Source organism: Pyrus communis, chromosome 5 (assembly GCF_041283825.1).
Source record: "Pyrus communis isolate YQ-2024b chromosome 5, ASM4128382v1, whole genome shotgun sequence".
NCBI lineage: Eukaryota > Viridiplantae > Streptophyta > Magnoliopsida > Rosales > Rosaceae > Pyrus > Pyrus communis.
In genome coordinates this window covers 1,785,001-1,811,454 of record NC_142569.1, presented here as the reverse complement: position 1 = coordinate 1,811,454, position 26,454 = coordinate 1,785,001, and the positions used below count along the sequence as shown (strand labels likewise).

The following is a 26,454-nucleotide window of genomic DNA, read 5'->3' as shown; positions in this document are numbered from 1 at the left end:
GGGTTATTATAATATGAACTCAAAAATTTCAGATTTTGGATTGGCACGAATTGTTGAAGTGACACAGAGTCTATCAAATACTCACAAGGTTGTGGGAACACTGTCAGCGTCATTCTTTTCCTATTATTGGCATTTTTCTGAAAAATCTTATGTCTATAGCTTTGGCATCTTGCTATTGGAGATTATCGCCTACAAAAAGAATACTGGCTGGTATTGCAACGAGGAACAGCACGGATTCTTAGCTCATGTAAGCTAATCTCTCAAAATCTTCATTTGGATTTGTGTTTTTAAGATGCTAAATATAGCAGATTCTAACAATTGTAGGCAACATTTACAATATGACTTTTGTCAGGTTTGGCACTTATGGAATGAAGGCAGGGGACTGGACTTGCTAGATGGAAGTATTGGTGGATTCATATTTGTCCTCAGAAGTAATGAGATGCATGCACATCGGACTCCTTTGTGTGCAGGACAAGTCTGAAGATAGGCCAACCTTGCCGGACGTAGTTTTCACACTAAGTAGCTTTCGATCAAGGGAACACTTGAGCCTTATTGCATTTGTAAGTACACACATGAAGTTTCAAATGCTAAGTGCACGCTATTTACTTCTCTAATCCGTAGCTGTAACATTGGAACGGTACTTTGGAATGTTTTCAGTCACCCACATATTCTGATACTATTGTACATGCAAAGATAAGAGGACTACGTTTTCAGTCAAATGTCAAATATCTGCAACGAACTATATCTGATGTTTCAAAGTTTTCTGCCTATGACTGAGAGCAATGGTAGACTTTTCCTCATAACAAAGTTGAGAAGTCATTTTCTCTCAATGAAATTTACAGATACTCTTGACCTTTCTTTTTCTAGAAAACGCATTAGAATTCAAATAGGGTTTGGAAACGAAACCATTGGTAGTATTTTCGATTCCACCATGTTCGTCATAATTTTGTTCAGCTTGCTTCTGTCACAGCATCATTGTGCTGAAGTTTATGTAATAACTCCATCACAACCATTTTCACAGACGCAAACCCTTGTCTCCCCCAACCGCGTTTTCGAATTGGGGTTCTTCAGTCCTAATGATTCGATTAACAAGTACGTGGGGATATGGCACACAAACATATCTCCGCGGAAAGTTGTATGGGTGGCCAACAGAGAAGATCCTCTTGCAGCTTCAGATACCTTGGCTAATTTGACAATTAGCAGCAATGGGAATCTAGAGCTTGTAGATGGGAAGCAGAATTCTCTTTGGTCAGCGAATATTTCTAATGGTTCAGCTGCAGAGCTATTGGACAGCGGAAATCTTGTCGTAAAAGATAATGATGTCGGAGCTGATCCATTGTGGCAGAGTTTTGATTATCCTAGTGACACACTTCTTCCAAGTATGGTGCTGGGATTGGATAGTAAATCCGGAAAGCGCAGTTTAATGAAAGCCTGGAAAAGTGAGAGTGATCCATCAGCTGGCTTGTTCTTGGTTGGACTTTCACCGGACGTTCCATCACAAGCGTTCATTTGGATTAATGAATCGAAACCCTACTGGAGAAGTGGGGCATGGGATAAATCAAAGTTCATCGGGGTACCAGATATGAATAATCAATATCTAAGTGGATTCACTCTAATTGATGATGTGAACCGGGGAACAAAATCTTTTTCTTACAGGTTTTTTGAGAACACGCTTTCATATTTTGGCGTCTCTTCGGACGGAGTACTGAGTCTTAAGCTTTCGGACAATGGCAGCAACTGGTGGCTTAACTGGGAGGCACCGGTGAATCCATGTGACATTTATGGAACATGTGGAGTTTATGGTGCCTGCAAAGGTTCTGAATCTCCAAATCCAAATTGCGAGTGTTTGAAAGGGTTTGTACCAAAATCAAATGAGGAATGGAGCAACGGAAACAGGACTGGAGGGTGTGTGAGGACCACCGAATTGTTTTGTGATCAGAGTAACACAAGCAGGTCATTTGCTTCAGGAGGAAAAGAAGATGGGTTTCGGAAGATGGTGGGATTAAAGCTACCAGATTTTCATGAGCTTATCGAAAATCTGGAGGCTGACGAGTGCAAGATACGATGCCTAAATAATTGTTCTTGTCAGGCTTATGCGCAAGTTAATAATATAGGGTGTTTGGTCTGGACCAGTGACCTTATTGATATTCAAGAGTTTGCCTCTGGCGGAATGGATCTTTATGTTCGCCTAGCAAACGGAGAATTAGGTAAACAAATGAGAATTATTTCCTGCAGAATTATAATTAGAAGTATCTTTTATTTTCTGTTTCATACTTTATTCATTGCAATTTATAAATTCATTTTTTTTTTTCAGATGAAGGAAAGCCAGTAAAGCTAATTGCCAGCGTCACTGCTGTTGGTTTTATCTGTATCTTGAGTGCCATAGCGTTCGGCGTTCAGAGACTGCGCCGTAAAAAAACAGGTAAGAGAATAACATAGAGTTATAGCAGCTGATGCATTATTCAAATTAGTATATAACTTCCATGCATGACTTCACAAGAACATATTTCCTGATTGATATCCATTACTTGATAACCTTGTTGTGATGAAGTTGTTGTGATTGTTATATTTTCAAAACAGGGAACATGAAAGAAAAAACAAAGTTAATGCAGTCGAATCATTCAAGTGATAATTCTAGGGACAATCTTCAAGAATACATAAGAAAACATGATCCATCGGAGCTATTCATCTACGATTTTGACAGCATATTAAATGCCACAAACAATTTCAGCACCATGAACAAACTCGGGGAAGGAGGTTTCGGCCCTGTTTACAAGGTGACTATTTATTTATTTATTTCAATTCCAAAAGGAAAATATAGTGTATTAAACACCGGCTAGAAGCCTAAAATTACAAGACACAGACATAAATCGAATGTTTAATTTGTAGGGTAAGCTACAAGAAGGAAAGGAAATAGCAGTAAAACGACTATCCAGTAGCTCGGGACAAGGCATAGAGGAGTTCAAGAATGAGATGCTGTTGATCTCCAAACTCCAACACAAAAATCTTGTTAGAATCATGGGCTGCTGCGTCAAAGACGATGAAAAGTTACTGATTTATGAGTTCATGCCTAACAGAAGCTTGGATACTCTTCTATTCGGTTAGTTTCACTACCACTTTTTATGTTTGGATGAAATTTCTCTTTGTTACATATTGTTCTTTTGTTACCATAATTGGCAATTCTTTAGCTCTTTGTAAACCCCCACTACTTATGATTTTGTTACTATTATTGGTTACACTTTTTATGGATATATTGATTAGATCCAAAGCGCAGAGCAGAGCTTGATTGGGCTAGACGCTTCAATATTATTCAGGGAGTTGCTAGAGGGCTTCTTTATCTCCACCACGATTCCCGTTTGAAGGTAATCCATAGAGATTTGAAGGTTAGTAACATTCTCTTGGATGAGAATATGAATCCAAAAATTTCAGATTTTGGATTGGCACGAATCGTTGAAGCGACACAGAGACTAGCAAATACTCACAAGATTGTGGGAACATTGTAAGCGCATTATTTTCCTATTATTGGCACTTTTATTAAGACCAGAAACAAAGAAGACATTTTTTTTCAGTTATTAATACAAATGAATTGCTGGTGCAGTGGCTATATGTCTCCCGAGTACGCCATGGGCGGGATATTTTCTGAAAAATCTGATGTCTATAGCTTTGGTATCTTGCTATTGGAGATTATCGCCGGCAAAAAGAATACTAGCTTCTATTACAACGAAGAACAGAACGGATTTTTAGCTTATGTAAGCAAATCACTCAAAATCTTCATGTGGATTTGTGTTTTTTAAGGTGCTAAATATAGCAGATTCTAACAATTGTAGGCAACATTCATAATATGAATTTTGTCAGGTTTGGCACTTATGGAATGAAGGCAGGGGACTGGACTTGCTGGATGAAGTATTGGCGGATTCATTTTCGTCATCAGAAGTAAGGAGATGCATGCTTATCGGACTTCTTTGCGTACAGGACAAGTCTGAAGATAGGCCAACCATGCCGGACGTAGTTTTCACGTTAAGTAGTGAGACGGATCTTCCACTACCTAAGCAGCCTATATTTTCTAATTTCCGAAACGCAGTCTATGATCCTCAACCTCAATATGACAATATTTTCTCTGCAAATGAAGATACCATAACCGTGATCGAAGGTCGGTAAGCACTAGAACGTTGCTACATCACAATGCAATGGATTTTGGTGATTGAACGTGTAAAGACAAGTAAGGTTACTGCACATGTAAAATTTCTGCATCTTGTGGACCGCAAATCTGCTATTTAATTAGTACGGTGGTAGACTGAGTTGAAAGATAATCGAAACATTTTAAGGAATTCTTCTTCTGAACCTTATACATTTTTCACTATAAATACGAATGGATCATGCATGTGGAAATCACACTTGCATGGCAATGGCAAGCATGATATGAATCGACAAACAAAGAGATGACACTGCCCGCAATGCAGATTGTTCAACTTGTTTCTGTAACGATTTTGATCAAGGCGGATGCTTATCTCGGCTAGTAAAATAAAATTGTCAAGATGTAAGATTCGAAACTACCAAAAAAAATCACGAACAAAAGCACTTTAATTCTTAGAAAACAACGTTTAAGAAGCAGTACAAACACACTGTAGCACCGTTAATGATCTACTTAATGTATCTTGTCCCGTTCACCGTTGATGGTTTATTATCCTCAAACAATTTCACAATTTCAATGGTAGACTGAGGTGACAGATAATCGAAACATTTTGTTTAATGAGTTCTTTCATCTTAATCTTATTTGACGCAGTACAACGTGATGAATGGGTTACCAATGTAATCCTTTGGACAACAAAGTCTGAATTCATCAAAAAATTGAGAGAAATCCTGAAAAGTTGTGTTTGATTAATTCTTGAATGCCCAAATGATTACATCTAGATGACTTAAATAAAGTTTACAAACATTTGGAGCAACTCAAAGGACTTCTAGAAATTAAAATAACATTAACTAAACACTAATAGGATGGAGAAACAAAGTCTGATTTTTAATACGAAACTTTAAACGCTGTTTTGGAGGTTGAAACAACCCCAGATCACCAAAAGCCACCGTACTTCACAGCAAAGAAGTGAGTTGGACTTGTAGCATCGTTTTCTTTCCAAAAAGGTATCACGGGCCCAAATCAGAGCTTGGACACCGAATCTACAAATTTCCGCTGCGTCCTTTTATCTTCCAACGGTCCATTATTTCCTCTTCGATTTAGTCTGCCATTTGTTCTACATCATTATTTTCTACTAAAATTACGAATGGATCATGCATGGAAATAACACATAGCATGATATGGATGGACAAACAAGGTGATGACGCTGCCCACGGTGCAGATCGCCTTAGACTTGTTTTTGTAACAATTTTGTTCAAGGCGGATAGTAAAATAAAATTTTCAAGATGTAAAATTTGGAACTAAGAAAAAAAATCCCACAAATAAAAGCATTTTAATTCTCAGAAAACAACCTTTAAGGCTTTAAGCAGCAGTACAAACACATCGTCTCACCGGTAATGATCTACACAATATATCTTGTCCCATTCATCGTTCATGAATTAGGCACCCCAACAATCATATTTACCAAAAAAAAAAGACTACATATGCATATGATATTTTCAGTCTGCAGGAGATCCAACTGCTCTCAGTTCGCCACGTGAGGCGAGAAACTAATGGTAGCAATGAACCGTTAGATATGTACAGAAGGAGCCAAAATATATATCAAAGTCTTGTGCATGACTTTGACAGCATTGGTTGAATTTTACCGATATGCTTGTAACAGGGACACCTATGTTTCAAATGTGAATCATCCACATACTCAATTTTAGCCCAAAACAGTATTTCAATGTTCGTTCGTATTGCTTTTCAGGGAATTTTTAATCATTCAGATGCAAATTAGAACCGAAAGTTGTTGTGTTTGGCTCATATACTTATGAGTTGGCAACAATTTTGATGGTGTAACTTTCTGAATGCTACAAGGAAATGGCAGCAGCCATTTGTGATTTTGTGTTTGGCTTTCGGTTGTAGCATGGAAGTCTTGTTTCAAGAGAAGACATGGTGACTGCCACAAGCAAAGATGGAAGCAAGCAAGTCTTGACTTTGTGTTTGCTTGCCACAAGCAAATATGTAGGGTAAGCTACAAGAAGGAAAGGAAATAGCAGTAAAAAGACTATCTAGAAGCTCGGGGCAAGGCATAGAGGAGTTCAAGAATGAGATGCTGTTGATCTCCAAACTCCAACACTAGAATCTTGTTAGGATTATGGGCTGCTGCGTCAAAGACGATGAAAAGTTACTGATATATGAGTTCATGCCGAACAGAAGCTTGGATACTCTTCTATTCGGTTAGTTTCACTGCCACCATTCATGTTTCGATGAAATTTCTCATTGTTACATATTGATCTTTTGTTACCACAATTGGAAATCCCTTAGCTCTTTGTAATCCCCCGATTCTTATGATTTTGTGTTTTTAAGATGCTAAATATAGCAGATTCTAACAATTGTAGGCAACATTTACAATATGACTTTTGTCAGGTTTGGCACTTATGGAATGAAGGCAGGGGACTGGACTTGCTAGATGAAGTATTGGTGGATTCATATTCATCCTCAGAAGTAATGAGATGCATGCACATCGGACTCCTTTGCGTGCAGGACAAGTCTGAAGATAGGACAACCATGCCGGATGTAGTTTTCACACTAAGTAGTGAGACGGATCTTCCACTACCTAAACAGCCTATATTTTCTTATTTCCGAATCTCTGTCTCTAATCCTCAACCCCGATATGACAATATTTTCTCAGCAAATGAAGATACCATAACCGTGATCGAAGGTCGGTAAGCAATAGAACGTTGTTACATCACAATGCAATGGATTTTGGCGATTGCACGTGTAAATACAAGTAGGGTTATTGCACGTGTAAAAGTTCTGCAGCTTGTAGACCGCAAATCTGTTATTTAGTACACGGCGATGGCTTATTATCCTCAAACAATTTCACAATTTCAATGGTAGGCTGAGGTGACAGATAATCGAAACATTTTGTTTAATGAATTCTTTCTTCTGAATCTTATTTGACGCAGCACAAAGTGATGAATGGGTTACCAACGTAATCCTTTGTAGAACAAAGTTTGGAATTTACCAGAAAATTGAAAGAAATCCCGAAAGGTTGTGTTTGATTAATTCTTGAATGGCCAAATGATTACATCCAGATGACTTAAATAAAGTTTACAAACGTATGGAGCAACTCAAAAGGACTTCTAGAAATTAAAACAACATTAACTAAACACTAATAGGATGGAGAAACAAGGTCTGATTTTTAATACAAAATTTTAAATGCCGTTTTGGAGGCTAAAACAACCCCGGATGACCATAAGCTATCATACTTCACAACAAAGAAGTGAGTTGGACTTGTAGCATCGTTTCCTTTCCAAAAAGGTATCACGGGCCCAAATCGGTGCTCGGACATCGAATCTGCAAATTTCCAGTGTGTCCTTTTATCTTCCGATGGTCCATTTCCTCTTCGATCCAGTTTTTCATTTGTTCATCATTATTTTTGTTAGATCTCACATCGTCTAGGGGAGAGGATCCTCTATGCCTTATATGTACATGTGCATCTCCATATAGCACGAGACCTTTTTGGAGCTCATTAGCTTCGGAGTTCATTGGAACTCCAAAGTTAAGCGAGTTTGTGCGAGACCTTGGGTAACCCACTCGAAAGTTCTCGTGTGAGTTTCCAGAAACAAAATCGTGAGAGCGTGGTCGGGGCCCAAAGCAGACAATATCGTGCTACGGTAGAGCCCGACCAAAGCGGACAATATCGTGCTACGGTAGAGTGATGACACTGTCCGCAGTGCAGATCGCCTCAGACTTGTTTTTGTAAGAATTTTGATCAAGGCGGATGCTAATCTCTGGCTAGTAAAATAAAATTTTCAAGATGTAAAATTCGGAACTTAAAAAAAAAAATAAAAAAAAATAAAAAAACCCACAAATAAAAGCATTTTAATTCACAGAAAACAACCTTTAAGGCTTTAAGCTGCAGTACAAACACATCGTCTCACCGGTAATGATCTACACAATTTATCTTGTCCCGTTCATCGTTCATGAATTAGGCACTCCAACAATCATATTTACCCAAAAAAAAAAAGACTATATATATGCATATGATATTTTCAGTCTGCAGGAGATCCAACTGCTCTCAGTTCGCCACGTGAGGCGAGAAACTAATGGTAGCAATGAACCGTTAGATATGTACAGAAGGAGCCAAAATATATATCAAAGTCTTGTGCATGACTTTGACAGCATTGGTTGAAGTTTGCCGATATGCTTGAAACAGGGACACCTATGTTTGAAATGTGAATCATCCACATACTCAATTTTAATCATGCAGATGCAAATTAGAACCGAAAGTTGTTGTGTTTGGCTCATATACTTATGAGTTGGCAACAATTTTGATAGTGTAACTTTCTGAATGCTACAGGGAAATGGCAGCAGCCATTTGTGACTTTGTGTTTGGCTTTCGGTTGTGGCATGGAAGTCTTGTTTCAAGAGAAGACATGGTGACTGCCACAAGCAAAGATGGAAGCAAGCAAGTCTTGACTTTGTGTTTGCTTGCATGCAATTGTGCATGTTTTATTTTCTATGCATTAAATGGCAAATGGAGAAAAAGTTGTACTCTATAGGCTAGGTATAGAAAAGGGTGTTGAATATGCCTGTGAACTTGAGATTTTCTTGGTCTTGGTTGTTGGCATAATTGTTGGTGCATAAGTGAAGGAAATAGTTATGCATTGTGTGTGCATCCGGAGGAGAACATAAAGGAGAGAGAGTGTATCTTGTACTAGTTATTCTCATAGTGAAGCGCAATATCTCTCTGGGGACATAGGCAGGATTTTTCTGAACCTCGTAAGTCTTTCGGTGTCTTTGTTTCTTGTTTTTTAAACTGTTCAACTGTGGGTTTGTATTTTGGTGAGATAATCTGAATATGGTTTTGCACTGACCGGCCAAAGCACAACAAAAGTAGTGTTAATGCTTTGAATTCCTCCATGTTCTTCCTATTCTTCTTCAGCTTGCTTCTTCTGTCACGGCACCATTGTGCCGCAGTTTACGAGATAAGTCCTGCACAACCATTATCTGAGGGACAAACTCTTGTCTCTCCCGGCCAGGTTTTCGAATTGGGATTCTTCAGTCCTAATAATAGTTCCGGTATTTATCTCATGTTAAAAGCTTTATAGATCTAATCACTTTATTCATACTGCAGGGGTTATATATCACCTGAATATGCAATAGAAGGTATGTTTTCAGTAAAGTGGGATGTTTATAGCTTTCGGGTATTGCTGCCAGAGATTGTAAGCGGCAGAAGGAACACTGGCTTTCGATCAAAGGAACACTTGAGCGTTATTGCATTTGTAAGTACACACATGATGTTTCAAATGTTAAATGCACGCTATTTACTTCTCTAATCCGTAGCTGTAACATTGGAACGGTACTTTGGAATGTTTTCAGTCACCCACATATTCCCATACTATTGTATATGCAAGGGTAGTGGACTACGTTTTCAGTCAAATGTCAAACATCTACAACGAACTATATCTGATGTTTCAAGGTTTTCTGCCTTTGACTTTGAGAGCAATGGTAGACTTTTCCTTATAACAAAATTGAAAAGTCATTTTCTCCCAACGATTTCATTTTTTTTTTCCCCAGATACTCTTCACCTTTCTTTTTCTAGAAAACGTATTAGAATTCAAATGGGGTTTGGAAACGAAACCATTGGTAGTATTTTCGGTTCCACCATGTTCTTCCTAATCTTCTTCAGCTTGCTTCTGTCACAGCATAATTGTGCTGAAGTTTATAAAATAACTCCGTCACAACCATTTTCACAGACACAAACCCTTGTCTCCCCCAGCCGCATATTCGAATTGGGGTTCTTCACTCCTAATGGTTCGGTTAACAAGTACGTGGGGATATGGCACACGAACATATCTCCGCGTAAAGTTGTATGGGTTGCCAACAGAGAAAATCCTATTGCAGCTTCAGATACCTTGGCTAATTTGACAATTAGTAGCAATGGGAATCTGGAGCTTGTAGATGGGAAGCAGAATTCTCTTTGGTCAACAAACATTTCGGTGCCATCTAATGGTTCAGCTGCAGAGCTTTTGGACAGCGGAAACTTTGTCGTAAAAGATGATGATGTAGGAGCTGATCCATTGTGGCAGAGTTTTGATTATCCTAGTGACGCACTTCTACCAACTATGCAGCTGGGATTCGATAGTAAATCCGGAAAGCGCAGTTTCTTGAAAGCCTGGAAAAGTGAGAATAATCCATCAGCTGGCTGGTTCTTGGTTGGACTTTCACGGCAGGTTCCATCACAACTGTTCGTTTGGATTAATGAATCAAAACCCTACTGGAGAAGTGGGGCATGGGATAAATCCAGGTTCATCGGGGTGCCGGATATGGATAGTCAATATCTAAGTGGATTCACTCTAAATGATGATGTGAACCAGGGAACAAAATATTTTTCTTATAGGTTTTTTGACAATACCCTTTCATATATTGGCATCTCTTCAGACGGAGTACCGAGTCTTAAGGTTTCGGACAATGGCAGCAACTGGTGGCTAAGCTGGGAGGCACTGGTGAATCCATGTGAAATTTATGGAACATGTGGAGTTAACGGTGTCTGCAAAGGTTCTGAATCTCCAAACCCAAATTGCGAGTGTTTGAAAGGGTTCGTACCGAAATCAAATGAGGAATGGAGCAATGGAAACTGGACTGGAGGGTGTGTTAGGCACACCGAATTGTTTTGTGAACAGAGTAACACAAGCAGGTCATTTGCTTCGGGAGGCAAAGAAGATGTGTTTTGGAAGATGGTGGGATTAAGGCTACCAGATTTCCATGAGCTTATCGAAAAACTGGGGGCTGACGAGTGCAAGATACGATGCCTAAATAATTGTTCTTGTCAGGCTTATGCGCAAGTTAATAATATAGGGTGTTTGGTCTGGTCCAGTGACCTTATTGATATACAAGAGTTTTCCTCTGGCGGGAACGATCTTTATATTCGCCTAGCACACGGAGCATTAGGTAAACAAACAAGAATTGTTTCGTGCAGAATTATAATAAGTATCTTTTATTTTCTGCCTCATACTTTACTCATTGCAATTCATAAATTCATTTTTTCAGATGAAGGAAAACCAGTAAAGCTAATTGCCAGCGTCACTGCTGTTGGTTTTATCAGTATCTTGAGTGCCATAGCATTTGGCGTGCAGAGACTGCGTTCTATTAAAACCGGTAAGAGAATAACATATAGTGATAGCAGCTGATGCGTTGTTCAAATTAGTATATAACTTCCATGCATAACTTCACAAGAACATATTTACTGATTGATATCCATTACTCGATAACCTTGTTGTGATTGCTATATTTTTGAAACAGGGAACATGAAAGGAAAAACAAAGTTAATGCAGTTGAATCATACAAGTGATAATTCAGGTGACAATCTTCAAGAATACATAAGGAAACATGATCCGTCGGAGCTATTCATCTACGACTTTGACAGCATATTAACTGCTACAAACAATTTCAGCACCACGAACAAACTCGGGGAAGGAGGTTTCGGCCCTGTTTACAAGGTGACTATACACTTGTTTATTCATTTCAAATTCTAAAGGAAATTATAGTGTTTTCAACACCGGCTAGAAGCCTACAACTACAAGTTACAGGCATGAGTTGAATGTTTAATTTATATTTGTAGGGTAAGCTAGAAGAAGGGAAGGAAATAGCAGTAAAAAGACTATCCAGTAGCTCGGGGCAAGGCATGGAGGAGTTCAAGAATGAGATGCTGTTGATCTCCAAACTCCAACACAAGAATCTTGTTAGGATCATGGGCTGCTGCGTCAAAGACGATGAAAAGTTACTGATTTATGAATTCATGCCGAACAGAAGCTTGGATACTCTTCTATTTGGTTAGTTTCACTGCCACTTTTCATGTTTCAATGAAATTTCTCATTGTTACATTTTGTTCTTTTGTTACCATAATTGGCAATCCCTTACCTCTTTGAAATCCTCTACTACTTATGATTTTGCTACTGTTATTGCTTACATTTTTATTGATTTATTGATTAGATCCTAAGCGCAGAGAAGAGCTTGATTGGGCTACACGCTTCAATATTATCCAGGGAGTTGCTAGGGGACTTCTTTATCTCCACCACGATTCCCGTTTGAAGGTAATCCATAGAGATTTGAAGGTTAGTAACATTCTCCTGGATGAGAATATGAACCCAAAAATTTCAGATTTTGGATTGGCCCGAATCGTTGAAGCGACACAGAGTCTAGCAAATACTCACAAGGTTGTGGGAACACGGTAACCATCATTCTTTTCCTATTATTGGCATTTTTCTTAAGACCAGAAACAGAGAAGACATTTTTGTCCAGTTATTAATACAAATGAACCGCTTGTGCAGTGGTTATATGTCTCCAGAGTACGCCATGGGTGGGATATTTTCTGAAAAATCTGATGTCTATAGCTTTGGCGTCGTGCTATTGGAGATTATCGCCAACAAAAAGAATACTAGCTTCTATTGCAACGAGGAACAGCATGGATTCTTAGCTCATGTAAGCTAATCACTCAAAATCTTCATTTGGATTTGTGTTTTTAAGATGCTAAATATAGCAGATTCTAACAATTGTAGGCAACATTTGTCACATCCCGACCCGGAGCGGATCACTTCCCGGGCCCGCTCCACCACCGTAGCACGATATTGTCCGCTTTGGGCTTACCATTCCCTCACGGTTTTGTTTTTGGGAACTCACGAGCAACTTCCCAGTGGGTCACCCATCATGGGATTGCTCTAGCCCCCTTCTCGCTTAACTTCGGAGTTCCTACGGAACCCGAAGCCAGTGAGCTCCCAAAAGGCCTCGTGCTAGGTAGGGATGAGAATATACATTTAAGGATCACTCCCCTGGGCGATGTGGGATGTCACAATCCAAGCCTCGTGCTAGGTAGGGATGAGAATATACATTTAAGGATCACTCCCATGGGCGATGTGGGATGTCACAATCCACCCCCCTTAGGGGCCCGACGTCCTCGTCGGCACACCACGACCAGGGTTAGGCTCTGATACCAATTTGTCACATCCCGACCCGGGGCGGATCACTTCCCAGGCTCGCTCCACCATCGTAGCACAATATTGTCCGCTTTGGGCTTACAATTCCCTCACGGTTTTGTTTTTGGGAACTCACGAGCAACTTCCCAGTGGGTCACCCATCATGGGATTGCTCTAGCCCCCTTCTCGCTTAACTTCGGAGTTCCTACGGAACCCGAAGCCAGTGAGCTCCCAAAAAGCCTCGTGCTAGGTAGAGATGAGAATATACATTTAAGGATCACTCTCCTGGACGATGTGGAATGTCACAACATTTACAATATGACTTTTGTCAGGTTTGGCACTTATGGAATGAAGGCAGGGGACTGGACTTGCTAGATGAAGTATTGGTGGATTCATATTCGTCCTCAGAAGTAATGAGATGCATGCACATCGGACTCCTTTGCGTGCAGGACAAGTCTGAAGATAGGCCAACCATGCCGGACGTAGTTTTCACACTAAGTAGTGAGACGGATCTTCCACTACCTAAGCAGCCTATATTTTCTTATTTCCGAATCTCTGTCTCTAATCCTCAACCCAAATATGACAATATTTCATCTGCAAATGAAGATACCATAACCGTGATCGAAGGTCGGTAGGCAATAGAACGTTGTTACATCACAATGCAATGGATTTTGGTGATTGCACGTGTAAGTATAAGTAGGGTTATTGCACGTGTAAAAGTTCTGCAGCTTGTAGACCGCAAAATCTGCTATTTAGTACACGGCGATGGTTTATTATCCTCAAACAATTTCACAACTTCAATGGTAGACTGAGGTGACAGATAATCGAAACATTTTGTTTAATGAATTCTGTCTTCTTAATCTTATTTGACGCAGCACAACGTGATGAATGGGTTACCAACGTAATCCTTTGGAGAACAAACTTTGAATTCACCAAAAAATTGAGAGAAATCCCGAAAGGTTGTGTTTGATTAATTCTTGAATGCCCAAATGATTACATCTAGATGACTTAAATAAAGTTTACAAACGTTTGGAGCAACTCAAAGGACTTCTAGAAATTAAAATAACATTAACTAAACACTAATAGGATGGAGAAACAAGGTCTGATTTTTAATACGAAACTTTAAATGCCGTTTTGGAGGCTGAAACAATCCCGGATCACCAAAAGCCACCGTACTTCATAGCAAAGAAGTGAGTTAGACTTGTAGCATCGTTTTCTTTCCGAAAAGGTATCACGAGCCCAAATCGGAGCTCGGACACCGATCTGCAAATTTCCACTGCGTACGTTTATCTTCCAATGGTCCATTTCCTCTTCAATCTAGTCTGCCATTTGTTCTATATCATTATTTTCTACTAAAATTACGAATGGATCATGCATGGAAATCACACATAGCATGATATGGATGGACAAACAAAGTGATGACACTGCCTAGACTTGTTTTTGTAACAATTTTGATCAAGGCGGATAGTAAAATAAAATTTTCAAGATGTAAAATTTGGAACTAAGAAAAAAAAACCCACAAATAAAAGCATTTTAATTCTCAGAAAACAACCTTTAAGGCTTTAAGCAGCAGTACAAACACATCATCTCACCGGTAATGATCTACACAATATATCTTGTCCCATTCATCGTTCATGAATTAGGCACCCTGAAACAGGGACACCTATGTTTGAAATGTGAATCATCCACATACTCAATTTTAGCACAAAACAGTATTTCAATGTTCGTTCATATTGCTTTTGTCACATCTCGGCCCGAGCCCTCATCACAACCCGGGCTCGACTCCACCGTAACACGATATTATCCACTTTGAATTCCGACCATGCTCTCACGGTTTTGTTTCTGAGAACTCAGACGAGAACTTCTTAGTGGGTCACCCATCATGGGAGTGCTCTCGCGCGCTACTCGCTTAAGTTCGGAGTTCCGACAGAACCCGAAGCCAGTGAGCTCTCAAAAGACCTTGTGCTAGGTAGGGATGAGAATATATATATATATATATATATATATATATATATATATATATATATATATAAGGATCACTTCTTTGGATGATGTGGGATCTTACAGCTTTTCAGGGAATTTTTAATCATTCAGATGCAAATTAGAACCGAAAGTAGTGTTAATGCTTTGAATTCTTCCATGTTCTTCCTATTCTTCTTCAGCTTGCCTCTTCTGTCACGGCACCATTGTGCCGCAGTTTACGAGATAAGTCCTGCACAACCATTATCTGAGGGACAAACTCTTGTCTCTCCCGGCCAGGTTTTCGAATTGGGATTCTTCAGTCCTAATAATAGTTCCGGTATTTATCTCATGTTAAAAAGCTTTATTGATCTAATCACTATATTCATACTACGGGGGTTATATATCACCTGAATATGCAATAGAAGGTCTGTTTTCAGTAGAGTGGGATGTTTATAGCTTTCGGGTATTGCTGCCAGAGATTGTAAGTGGCAGAAGGAACACTGGCTTTCGATCAAAGGAACACTTGAGCCTTATTGCATTTGTAAGCACACATGATGTTTCAAATGCTAAGTGCACGCTATTTACTTCTCTAATCCGTAGCTGTAACATTGAAACGGAGTCACCCACATATTCTCATATTATTTTACTAGCCTTTGTGCACGCGAGTGAGATATTTTTTGAATCGCGATATGCTACGCGTAACTTACATATTTGAAATGTATTTATATTTGTAAATTGACAAAAGGAATGTCAAATATTTTAAAGTAAATGAATAATCTTAGATCATGCTAGAAGAAACTCCCCATAAACCAATTAAAGCATCTGAATTCATATAATAAAATCTGTCTCTATAGAATTTACATTAAGAATAGAGAAAATAATATTTAATAAACAATTGATTAAATCATATTATTGATAACCCATTGTGAGGTAAGCCCACCCCCTACCCTTAGTGTAGATAATATCGTTTGTTAAAAATAAAAAAAATAAAAATCATTTGACAACTAATTTAATCACATTATTATCCGCATGCAAAAGACCTTTTTTTTATAACCAACATTACACGCCTCTTAAGATGTTTTGAACGTGTTTAAAAATAGAGAAAAAAAATATTTAATAAACTTATTGAATCACATTATTGTTAGCCTATTGTGAGGCTAAGCCCACCATCTCCACCTTAGTGTAGATAATATTGTTTGATAAAAAAAAAAAAATCATTTGACAACTAATTTAATGTAATTTAATCACACTATTATCCACATGCGAAAGACTTTTTTTTATAACCGGCATTACAAGCCTCTTAAGATGTTTTGAACATGTTTAAAAATAGAGAAAATAATATTGAATAAACAACTGATTGAATCATATTATTGCTAGCTTATTATGAGGCTAAACCCACTACCTCCCTCTTAGTATAAATACTATCATTTGTTAAATAAAAAAAAAAAAAAAAATCATTTGACAACTAATTTAATCACATTATTATCCGCATGGGAATGATTTTTTTTTTTTTTTTTTTAACCACGCCTCTTAAGATGTTTTGTACGTGTTTAAAATAGAGAAAATAATATTTAATAAACAACTTATTAAATCACATTATTGCTAATTTATTGTGAAGCTAAACCCACTCTCCTCCCCATTAGTGTCGATAATATCATTTGTTAAAAAAAACAATCACTTGACAACTAATTTAATCACATTATTATCCGTGTGTGAATAACTTTTTTTATAACCAGCATTATACGTCTCTTAGGATGTTTTGAACGTGTTTAAAAATATAGAAATTGAATCACATTATTGCTAACCTATTGTAAGATACAAATAAAAAACCACAAAAAATTAATTATTAAAAAAATACTATTCAAATAACGAAAATGCCCCTACCTTATTTGATGCATTATTTTGAAATGCCCTTGAAGTTTTTATCTTGGGGGCATTTTTGTCCAAACATTTTTGTTGAAGTTTGGTAACACCAAAATAACTATTCACCTTTTCCATTGGCTTTATATATAGATACTAGCCTACTTGCGCAGGGAAGGCTTTTTTTATAATTACGACGTTCTACACGCGACTTATACAATTTAAATGTATTTATCTACGCAGATTTGAAAAGTGAATTAAAAATTAAAAAAATGAATATAACCTTATCATATATTTGATGAAAGCAAAATATCTTTGTACATAACATTTCTTGTGAAGACTCCCATAATTAACAAACACATAAAACACATAGTAAAACAACATAACACACTAATTATTAACAAACCACCAAAATTAGGACTTCAATTTAAACACGATAAAAGCTAAAAGGAATACCAAAGTTTATTCAAACTTAAAAAACAGAACGAAAAAATATTCTTAAAATGTGATGTTAACAATTCTCTAATTTTAGATCACTCACCTTTAGTGCCGAAATCCTTGAAACAGAAAGGAAATGATGCAGAAACGTGAAAGCACAGTATTTCGAAACCTTCTTTTTTTTTTTCTTTTTTTTTCACAACATGCAGAGCTGAAAATTTTCAAACACCTGTATTTGTCAAAGGAACTGATCACATTATATCCAGTGAAAAATTTTGTTTTTTCGGAGACTAATGTTAACAATTCCCTAATTTTAGAATCACTCACCTTTAGTGCAAAAATCCTTGAAACAGAAACAGAAAGATGCTGAAACGTGAAAGCACAATATATCGAAAACCTTTTTTATTCAATAAGCATCACGCAAGCTGTCAAGAACAACTAAAAAAAAAGTATCAAATAACACAAAAGATCAACTGCATTGTACACAATAGGAGAATGAGAATTAAGAAGGCAGCAAGAGTCACTATATCTCTCTAATTGTTAGAGCTATGACCTGTCCTTTCACATGTAATTTGGTTGGGTCAGGCTGCGAACCAAATTAATATCAACTCAAAAACTATTTAAGACTAGGAAGTCAAAGGTTTTGTTTGACAATTCTGAGATTGCCCAGATCCTGCTGAGTCAAGTCAACTTAGCAATTCAAGCGCCAGTAAAATTCCTCCATTTCTTCCAGCACATTAAAGTCAACTTATACAGGTTTGGCCCAAGAAATTTGCCCCTTTCAGGTATTGGCTTCGGTGGCATACAGGTCAAAATTTTCATATAGTACAGTAAAACAGCTTTTGAAGGAAGTCATTCGGAAGTTGTTCTCACAATTAAAATAAAAAAGTTGTATAGCTCATTACCAATTAATAAATCAATGACCAAATAACCAAAATTTTGCATTCTTTAATTTGTTTGAAATTAATTTCGTCTCCATCTTTTTCAAATCTGATAAAATCCCCAAACACACAAAAAACAACGGCTAACTATCTTTTATACACTGTAAAGAACGACATGCATCTTAACCCATTTAACATATTCATAAAATAACATCAAACACATTTATGCATTAGATTATATAAAAGTGAAGTCTCACAACATTCATAAAAACTTATTACTTCGTTAGAGAAAAGCTTGAAAAAAAAAAAAATGTAAATTACTCACCTCTATTACAAAAACATTACGACAGCAGATAAAAACCAAAAAAGGAATTAAAGCCGGTAAGAAAATCACAAAACTCACAAAAAATGATACAAACCCGGCGACTTAAAAATCGATTCTAATAAAATTGAAAACCCAGTAATTCTGGCAGTCACCGTACCACTGAGAAAACATCAAAAACCAAAATCAGATGCCAAAAGTCCATAAAATTAAACCAAAAGAGAAGTGAAAAAGGGGAGGGAGGCCAAAAAAATAGGCCTTTGCTATTTAAAGAGAATGAGAAGGCTGAGAAGCATTTAAGACGAACCTAATTTTTATAGACCTGGCAGTGAATCTTCAGGGTTGATACAAAGATTTTGTCCCAACATAGCTAAAAGATTTAGACGCTGGGTTACAGACCTACACCCTGTTATGCCAGTGTGTTACGCCAAACAAATAACGTGATCCCATATGTTTTAACGCTCTCACATGACATTATATAATTAGTCTAAGATGTCACAGCCTAAAAAGGTATAGGAAAGCTCTCTCGATGACATTAAAAAGAAAAAAGACATTCAAATACGTGCTGATGGAAAGTAAAGATGTATACCTTCTTCCTTAGGCGACTCTTCCTTGCTGCTTCTCTGTTCTGGGCCAGCCTACGTAGTGTCTGTAGATAAGTTAGTTTAATCGGATTAGCATTTAAGATCGAAAATTACTTCCTAATAAAATCACGTTTATCAATAATCCAAATATTCTAACCTTTTGGTCACCAGTAGTTCTTTCCTTTGCCTGCTATATGGAATCCACTACCATTAGTGCTCCATGCTGCACTCCATGAAGCTATAACAAAATCGTATCTCACATTAATCCACTGACAATAAAAATTGAAAGCTTAATAAAGTTTACAGTAAAATATGCAGATTTAAAGCAAATCAACTTAGATATGGGCCATGTTATTAAGCTAGTAGTTGAATTGAAAACATTCTGGAAACTATCGTTTTAACTAACAAAGCGATATTCTAAATTACTATAATTTACGGGAGGGAGATTCGAACTATAATGCAAAGGGGCCGAGCCGTCAGCCCAACTGACCAAACAAACGTCTACACGTTGATTGAAGCTTGAAACAACATGGATGGTAATCCAAAATTCCAAATTCCAAATGATTCTCAATTCCACTAAGGCTATAGAAAGATTCCCATGAAAAAGTATGGTAGCAGTCTGGCAAACACATATGCTCATGAAACAGAGACCACAGAGAGAGATGGTGATACAAGGTTTTTGTCATCGGTGTCAACATTCGTATAAGTATCAGTCTGCTGGCTGTTTCTCAAATTGTCCGTTTCCAGATGTCATCGTCCCTTTCTGTTGCTAGTACATGCATGGCTGCTGATGTCCTATGTCCACACACCTTCTTCCTCCGGTTATAGTTGATCCTATGTCCAAACACCCGCCAACGTTCAAGGTCCCGTAGTGCAAGCTATCAGGTACACCGCCAACATTGTTAGCTTTTAAGCTGAACATGGAGCCTACACCAGATTAAATCCCATATGTTAGAGAGGGAAAGAGACAGAAATGAGAGAAAGAGAGAGAGAAAGAAAGGATACTTGAGCTTAAAACAACAGCATCATCGTGAGGGAAGGCGGTAATAGACTGTTCAAGCTCTCCAAGATCCGTAAAACGCGTTTGGTTCCAATCACTGTCCTCTCTCCTGTTTTTTCACATCACAGAAAAAACAGAGCAATTGGGTTTATCTTTTACTGCTAAAAATCTGTATACTCCCATAAATTTCAAGACTTTTATGTTTTTTTACGCACAACCCATTTCTCATACGCCATTAAAACAAAACCAGTAGAAGAAAAAAACGTAAACAAAAACAGTAAGAAGAACGGAGAGAGAGAGAGAGACCTGAAATAGAAGTAAGAATGGGAGTAGAATTCTGGGTTTGTTGACGCTGCTTTGAAGCTCTGCATTTTTTTTTTTACTGATTGGGTGGTGATTCCTTCTGCCTGTATCACTTTAAAGCAAAGAAAAGGTAAAAAAAGACGATCTTCATACGACCTTTTACAGTTGGAGAAGGAGAGAGAGAGAGAGAGTGAGAGAGAGAGAAAAACCTCTCTAACCCAATGAAGGGCGCTCCTATCAAGTCCTTTAGTAAACATATCTCTTCTGGGTTCATCCTTTACCTGCACAAAAAATAAAAAAAATAAAAAACTCACAAACTCACAAACCAAAAAATAAAAAATAAAAAACTTTCATTTCACTCAATGAACTCAAGTATAGGTAGAAAGATCGTCAGGAGAGGATCAACTTTCTCTCTTGGGCCAAGACCAAATTCCGGTGGGATTGGGCGGAATCAGCAAAACTCCGCCAAAAACCGTCATTGTTCTAGGCTCCAATCTTTGGCCACAGTTGATTTTGAGGTGTGGGTGTCATATCAGACGGAAGAAGGTTCTGATATGAATCTATAGGCTCCGACCTTGTGCGATTTCGTTGCCGTATGAAAAAGTTAAGATGAAATGAAGTTTTTGGAGTGGAAGAATTAAGGAGAAGGAGAGGAAGAACAGCAGTGCAGCTGCTGATCTGCATGCAGGGAGCAAAAGGGAAAAGTAGAAATGAGGAAAGCAAACTGACAGAGAAAAGCTTGGGTGTGGCGAAGGAGGAGAGAGAGGACTTTTAGAGAGAGAAGGTAGAATCTTTTAGAGAGAGAATGACAGAATCAGAAAGGACAGAGCTAGAATGAAGCGGTGGAAGACTGTAGACTGATTGAAGAAGCAAGATATTATTAAAAAATAAATTTACAAAATTACCCTTGCTTTATTTTCTGCATTCTTTTTTATTGCTTTGAAATTGTTTTGGCTGAGGGGCATTTGTGTCCAAAACTTTTTGTCGAAGAGGGTGACCCCAACATGGGCCTCCGGCTTTGTATATAAAAAAAAAGAAGATATGCAAAAGATAGAGGACTACGTTTTCAGTCAAATGTCAAACATGTACAACAAAATTTTCTGCCTTTGACTTTGAGAGCAATGGTAGACTTTTCCTTACAACAAAATTGAAAAGTCATTTTCTCTCAACGAAATTTACAGATACTCTTCACCTTTCTTTTTGTAGAAAACGCATTAGAATTCAAATGGGGTTTGGAAGCGAAACCGTTGGTACTATTTTCGATTCCACCATGTTCGTCCTAATTTTGTTCAGCTTGCTTCTGTCACAGCATCATTGTGCTGAAGTTTATGAAATAACTCCGTCACAACCATTTTCACAGACACAAACCCTTGTCTCCCCCAGCCGCATTTTCGAATTGGGGTTCTTCACTCCTAATGGTTCGGTTAACAAGTACGTGGGGATATGGCACACGAACATATCTCCGAGGAAAGTTGTATGGGTTGCCAACAGAGAAAATCCTCTCGCAGCTTCAGATACCTTGGCTAATTTGACAATTAGCAGCAATGGGAATCTGGAGCTTGTAGATGGGAAGCAGAATTCTCTTTGGTCAACGAATATTTCGGTGCCATCTAATGGTTCAGCTGCAGAGCTTTTGGACAGCGGAAATTTTGTCGTAAAAGATGACGATGTCGGAGCTGATCCATTGTGGCAGAGTTTTGATTATCCTAGTGACACACTTCTACCAAATATGGTGCTGCTGGGATTCGATAGTAAATCCGGAAAGCGAAGTTTACTGAAAGCCTGGAAAAGTGGGAGTGATCCATCAGCTGGCTTGTTCTTGGCTGGACTTTCACGGGACGTTCCATCACAAGTGTTCATTTGGATTAATGAATCGAAACCCTACTGGAGAAGTGGGGCATGGGATAAATCAAGTTTCATCGGGGTACCGGATATGAATAATCAATATCTAAGTGGATTCACTCTAAATGATGATGTGAACCAGGGAACAAAATCTTTTTCTTACAGGTTTTATGACAAAACGCTTTCATATCTTGGCGTCTCTTCGGACGGAGTACTGAGTCTTAAGCTTTCGGACAAAGGCAGCGACTGGTGGCTTAACTGGGAGGCACCGGTGAATCCATGTGACATTTATGGAACATGTGGAGTTTATGGTGTCTGCAAAGGTTCTGAATCTCCAAATCCAAAGTGCGAGTGTTTGAAAGGGTTTGTACCAAAATCAAATGAGGAATGGAGCAACGGAAACAGGACTGGAGGGTGTGTGAGGCACACCGAATTGTTTTGTGATCAGAGTAACACAAGCAGGTCATTGGCTTCAGGAGGAAAACAAGATGGGTTTCGGAAGATGGTGGGATTGAAGCTACCAGATTTTCATGAGCTTATCGAAAATCTGGAGGCTGACGAGTGCAAGATACGATGCCTAAATAATTGTTCTTGTCAGGCTTATGCGCAAGTTAATAATATAGGTTGTTTGGTCTGGTCCAGTGACCTTATTGATATACAAGAGTTTCCCTCTGGCGGGAACGATCTTTATATTCGCCTAGCAAATGGAGAATTAGGTAAACAAATGAGAATTATTTCCTGCAGAATTATAATTAGAAGTATCTTTTATTTTCTGTCTCATACTTTATTCATTGCAATTTATAAATTCATTTGTTTTCAGACGAAGGAAAGCCAGTAAAGCTAATTGCCAGCGTCACTGCTGTTGGTTTTATCAGTATCTTGAGTGCCATAGTGCTCGGCGTTCAGAGACTGCGCTGTAAAAAAACAGGTAAGAGAATAACATAGAGTTATAGCAGCTGATGCATTATTCAAATTAGTATATAACTTCCATACATAACTTCACAAGAACATATTTCCTGATTGATATCCATTACTTGATAACCTTGTTGTGATTGTTATATTTTCGAAACAGGGAACACGAAAGAAAAAACGAAGTTAATGCAGTTGAACCATACAAGTGATGATTCAAGGGAAAATCTTCAAGAATACATACGAAAACATGATCCATCAGAGCTATTCATCTATGATTTTGACAGCATAGTGAATGCCACAAACAATTTCAGCACCATGAACAAACTCGGGCAAGGAGGTTTCGGCCCTGTTTACAAGGTGACTATTTATTTATTTATTTCAATTCCAAAAGGAAAACACCGGCTAGAAGCCTAAAACTACAAGACACAGACATAAATCGAATGTTTAATATGTAGGGTAAGCTACAAGAAGGAAAGGAAATAGCAGTAAAACGGCTATCTAGTAGCTCGGGGCAAGGCATAGAGGAGTTCAAGAATGAGATGCTGTTGATCTCCAAACTCCAACACAAAAATCTTGTTAGGATCATGGGCTGCTGCGTCAAAGACAATGAAAAGTTACTGATTTATGAGTTCATGCCTAACAGAAGCTTGGATACTCTTCTATTCGGTTAGTTTCACTGCCACTTTTTATGTTTGGATGAAATTTCTCTTTGTTACATTTTGTTCTTTTGTTACCATAATTGGCAATTCTTTAGCTCTTTGTAATCCCCCACTACTTATGATTTTGTTACTATTATTGGTTGCACTTTTTATGGATATATTGATTAGATCCAAAGCGCAGAGCAGAGCTTGATTGGGCTAGACGCTTCAATATTATTCAGGGAGTTGCTAGGGGGCTCCTTTATCTCCACCACGATTCCCGTTTGAAGGTAATCCATAGAGATTTGAAGGTTAGTAACATTCTCTTGGATGAGAATATGAACCCAAAAATTTCAGATTTTGGATTGGCACGAATTGTTGAAGCGACACAGAGTCTAGCAAACACTCATAAGGTTGTGGGAACAATGTAAGCGCATTATTTTCCTATTATTGGCACTTTTATTAAGACCAGAAGCAGAGAAGACATTTTTTTCAGTTATTAATACAAATGAATTGCTTGTGCAGTGGCTATATGTCTCCCGAGTACGCCATGGGCGGGATATTTTCTGAAAAATCTGATGTCTATAGCTTTGGTGTCTTGCTATTGGAGATTATCGCCGGCAAAAAGAATACTAGCTTCTATTACAATGAAGAACAGCACGGATTTTTAGCTTATGTAAGCTAATCACTCAAAATTTTCATGTGGATTTGTGTTTTTTAAGATGCCAAACATGGCAGATTCTAACAATTGTAGGCAACATTCATAATATGAATTTTGTCAGGTTTGGCACTTATGGAATGAAGGCAGGGGACTGGACTTGCTGGATGAAGTATTGGCGGATTCATTTTCGTCATCAGAAGTAACGAGATGCATGCATATCGGACTTCTTTGCGTACAGGACAAGTCTGAAGATAGGCCAACCATGCCGGACGTAGTTTTCACACTAAGTAGTGAGACGGATCTTCCACTACCTAAGCAGCCTATATTTTCTAATTTCCGAAACTCAGTCTATGATCCTCAACCCCAATATGACAATATTTTCTCTGCAAATGAAGCTACCATAACCGTGATCGAAGGTCGGTAAGCAATAGAACGTTGTTACATTACAATGCAAAGGATTTTGGTGATTGAACGTGTAAAGACAAGTAAGGTTACTGCATATGTAAAATTTCTGCATCTTGTAAACCGCAAATCTGCTATTTAATTACCACAGTTGTAGACTGAGTTGAAAGATGATCAAAACATTTTAAGGAATTCTTCTTCTGAACCTTATATATTTTCTGTTAGTCCTTCTAGAGATCGTAACCATCAAACCCTAATTTGTGTATTGAGAATCTACCGCTTGAGCGGCAGAATACAGTAATACCACCGCTTGAGCGACAGAACACAGTTATACCACAGCTTGAGCGACAGAACTCAGTTACACCTCCGCTTGAGCGGCAGAGAATTACATTAAAGGTTGACGACACTAACCTGTCCAAGTCTTAATTCCGGAAACTGCATTAGTGCATTAGTTAGGCTAAATTCAATATATATAACTCACTTAATTTATAATATTACACTGTCAAATGTTTGATGAAACTCACATTAAGTTTCTTACATTTTCCACTATAAATACGAATGGATCATGCATGTGGAAATCACACTTGCATGGCAATGGCAAGCATGATATGAATCGACAAACAAAGAGATGACACTGCCCGCAATGCAGATTGCCTTTGACTTGTTTCTGTAACGATTTTGATCAAGGCGGATGCTTATCTCGGCTAATAAAATAAAATTGTCAAGATGTAAAATTTGAAACTACCAAAAAAAATCATGAACAAAAGCACTTTAATTCTTAGAAAACAACATTTAAACAGCAGTACAAACACATTGTAGCACTGGTAATGATCTACTTAATGTATCTTGTCCCGTTCACCGTTCATGGATTAGGCACCCCAACAATCATATTTACCCTATACATACATACATACATACATACATACATACATACATATATATATATATATATATGATATTTTCGGTCTGCAGGAGATCCAACTGCTCTCAGTTCACCACGTGAGTGAGAAACTAGTGGTAGCATTCTCATAATGAACGTTAGGTGTGTCCAGAAGGAACCAAAATCTATATCAAAGTCTTCTGCATAACTTTGACTGCATTAGTTGAAGTTTACCATCCACATACTGTTGAGAAATTTATTTCATCTGAATTTTAGCCCAAAACAGTATTTCAATGTTTCAATGTTTGATCGTATTGCTTTTCAGGGAATTTTTAATCATTCAGATGCAAATTAGAACCGAAAGTAGTGTTAGTGCTATGAATTCCTCCATGTTCTTCCTATTCTTCTTCAGCTTGCTTCTTCTGTCACGGCACCATTGTGCCGAAGTTTACAAGATAAGCCCTGCACAACCATTATCAGAGGGACAAACTCTTGTCTCCTCCCGCCAGGTTTTCGAATTGGGATTCTTCAGTCCTAATAATAATTCGGGTAATAACAAGTATGTGGGGATATGGCACAAGAGTATTTTTCCTCGAAAAGTTGTATGGGTGGCCGACAGAGAAAAGCCGATTGCAGCTTCAGACTGTTGTGCCTTGGCTGATTATCTTCACCAA

The 26,454-nt window shown here is 38.0% G+C and overlaps 4 protein-coding genes across 42 annotated transcripts; 3 read left to right on the top strand and 1 right to left on the bottom strand.

Moving 5' to 3' along the window:
* The first annotated feature begins 37 nt into the window (after window positions 1-37).
* On the top strand, window positions 38-7,104 carry LOC137726242 (G-type lectin S-receptor-like serine/threonine-protein kinase At1g61500). 4 transcript variants are annotated; one of them, XM_088693656.1, is made up of 9 exons: window positions 38-247; window positions 353-560; window positions 1,022-2,207; window positions 2,315-2,422; window positions 2,581-2,777; window positions 2,890-3,100; window positions 3,262-3,499; window positions 3,599-3,749; window positions 3,856-4,328. In XM_088693656.1, the coding sequence occupies exons 2-9, from the start codon at window positions 396-398 to the stop codon at window positions 4,156-4,158; spliced, it is 2,559 nt and encodes an 852-aa protein (XP_088549782.1). In that variant the 5' UTR covers window positions 38-247; window positions 353-395; the 3' UTR covers window positions 4,159-4,328. The 4 variants fall into 4 exon arrangements, 3 of the variants coding, with proteins under 3 accessions (XP_088549782.1, XP_088549783.1, XP_088549781.1); XR_015962217.1 differs by lacking the exons at window positions 38-247; window positions 353-560 and having other exon boundaries at window positions 683-2,207; window positions 3,275-3,499; XM_088693657.1 differs by lacking the exons at window positions 38-247; window positions 353-560; window positions 3,856-4,328 and adding an exon at window positions 6,542-7,104 and having other exon boundaries at window positions 683-2,207.
* Window positions 7,105-9,605: 2,501 nt separating this feature from the next.
* Window positions 9,606-13,955, top strand: LOC137726247 (G-type lectin S-receptor-like serine/threonine-protein kinase At1g61500). Of its 2 annotated transcripts, none has more exons than XM_088693654.1 (7): window positions 9,606-11,074; window positions 11,174-11,281; window positions 11,426-11,622; window positions 11,745-11,955; window positions 12,116-12,353; window positions 12,454-12,604; window positions 13,450-13,618. In XM_088693654.1, exons 1-7 carry the CDS (start codon window positions 9,745-9,747, stop codon window positions 13,468-13,470), a joined length of 2,256 nt encoding a protein of 751 aa, XP_088549780.1. In that variant the 5' UTR covers window positions 9,606-9,744; the 3' UTR covers window positions 13,471-13,618. The 2 variants fall into 2 exon arrangements, with proteins under 2 accessions (XP_088549780.1, XP_068321242.2); XM_068465141.2 differs by having other exon boundaries at window positions 9,691-11,074; window positions 13,428-13,955.
* Window positions 13,956-14,045: 90 nt separating this feature from the next.
* Window positions 14,046-21,294, bottom strand: LOC137726739 (uncharacterized). 34 transcript variants are annotated; one of them, XM_088693672.1, is made up of 8 exons: window positions 20,655-21,282; window positions 20,449-20,549; window positions 20,148-20,251; window positions 19,300-20,069; window positions 19,148-19,207; window positions 17,683-17,793; window positions 17,459-17,584; window positions 14,046-14,417 (listed from the first exon to the last, which is right to left on the bottom strand). In XM_088693672.1, exons 1-4 carry the CDS (start codon window positions 20,700-20,702, stop codon window positions 19,912-19,914), a joined length of 411 nt encoding a protein of 136 aa, XP_088549798.1. In that variant the 5' UTR covers window positions 20,703-21,282; the 3' UTR covers window positions 14,046-14,417; window positions 17,459-17,584; window positions 17,683-17,793; window positions 19,148-19,207; window positions 19,300-19,911. The 34 variants fall into 34 exon arrangements, 27 of the variants coding, with proteins under 27 accessions (XP_088549798.1, XP_088549814.1, XP_088549811.1 ...); XM_088693682.1 differs by lacking the exons at window positions 14,046-14,417; window positions 17,459-17,584; window positions 17,683-17,793 and adding exons at window positions 18,445-18,720; window positions 18,866-18,964 and having other exon boundaries at window positions 19,300-19,380; window positions 19,952-20,069; window positions 20,655-21,287; XM_088693684.1 differs by lacking the exons at window positions 14,046-14,417; window positions 17,459-17,584; window positions 17,683-17,793 and adding exons at window positions 18,445-18,720; window positions 18,866-18,964 and having other exon boundaries at window positions 19,148-19,196; window positions 19,300-19,380; window positions 19,952-20,069; window positions 20,655-21,287.
* Window positions 21,295-21,533: 239 nt separating this feature from the next.
* Window positions 21,534-25,133, top strand: LOC137726246 (G-type lectin S-receptor-like serine/threonine-protein kinase At1g61550). 2 transcript variants are annotated; one of them, XR_015962218.1, is made up of 7 exons: window positions 21,534-23,003; window positions 23,108-23,215; window positions 23,360-23,556; window positions 23,655-23,865; window positions 24,027-24,250; window positions 24,363-24,513; window positions 24,620-24,760. XR_015962218.1 is itself a non-coding variant. In XM_068465140.2 (7 exons), the coding sequence occupies exons 1-7, from the start codon at window positions 21,671-21,673 to the stop codon at window positions 24,920-24,922; spliced, it is 2,541 nt and encodes an 846-aa protein (XP_068321241.2). In that variant the 5' UTR covers window positions 21,537-21,670; the 3' UTR covers window positions 24,923-25,133. The 2 variants fall into 2 exon arrangements, 1 of the variants encoding a protein (XP_068321241.2); XM_068465140.2 differs by having other exon boundaries at window positions 21,537-23,003; window positions 24,027-24,264; window positions 24,620-25,133.
* The last annotated feature ends 1,321 nt before the right edge of the window (window positions 25,134-26,454 follow it).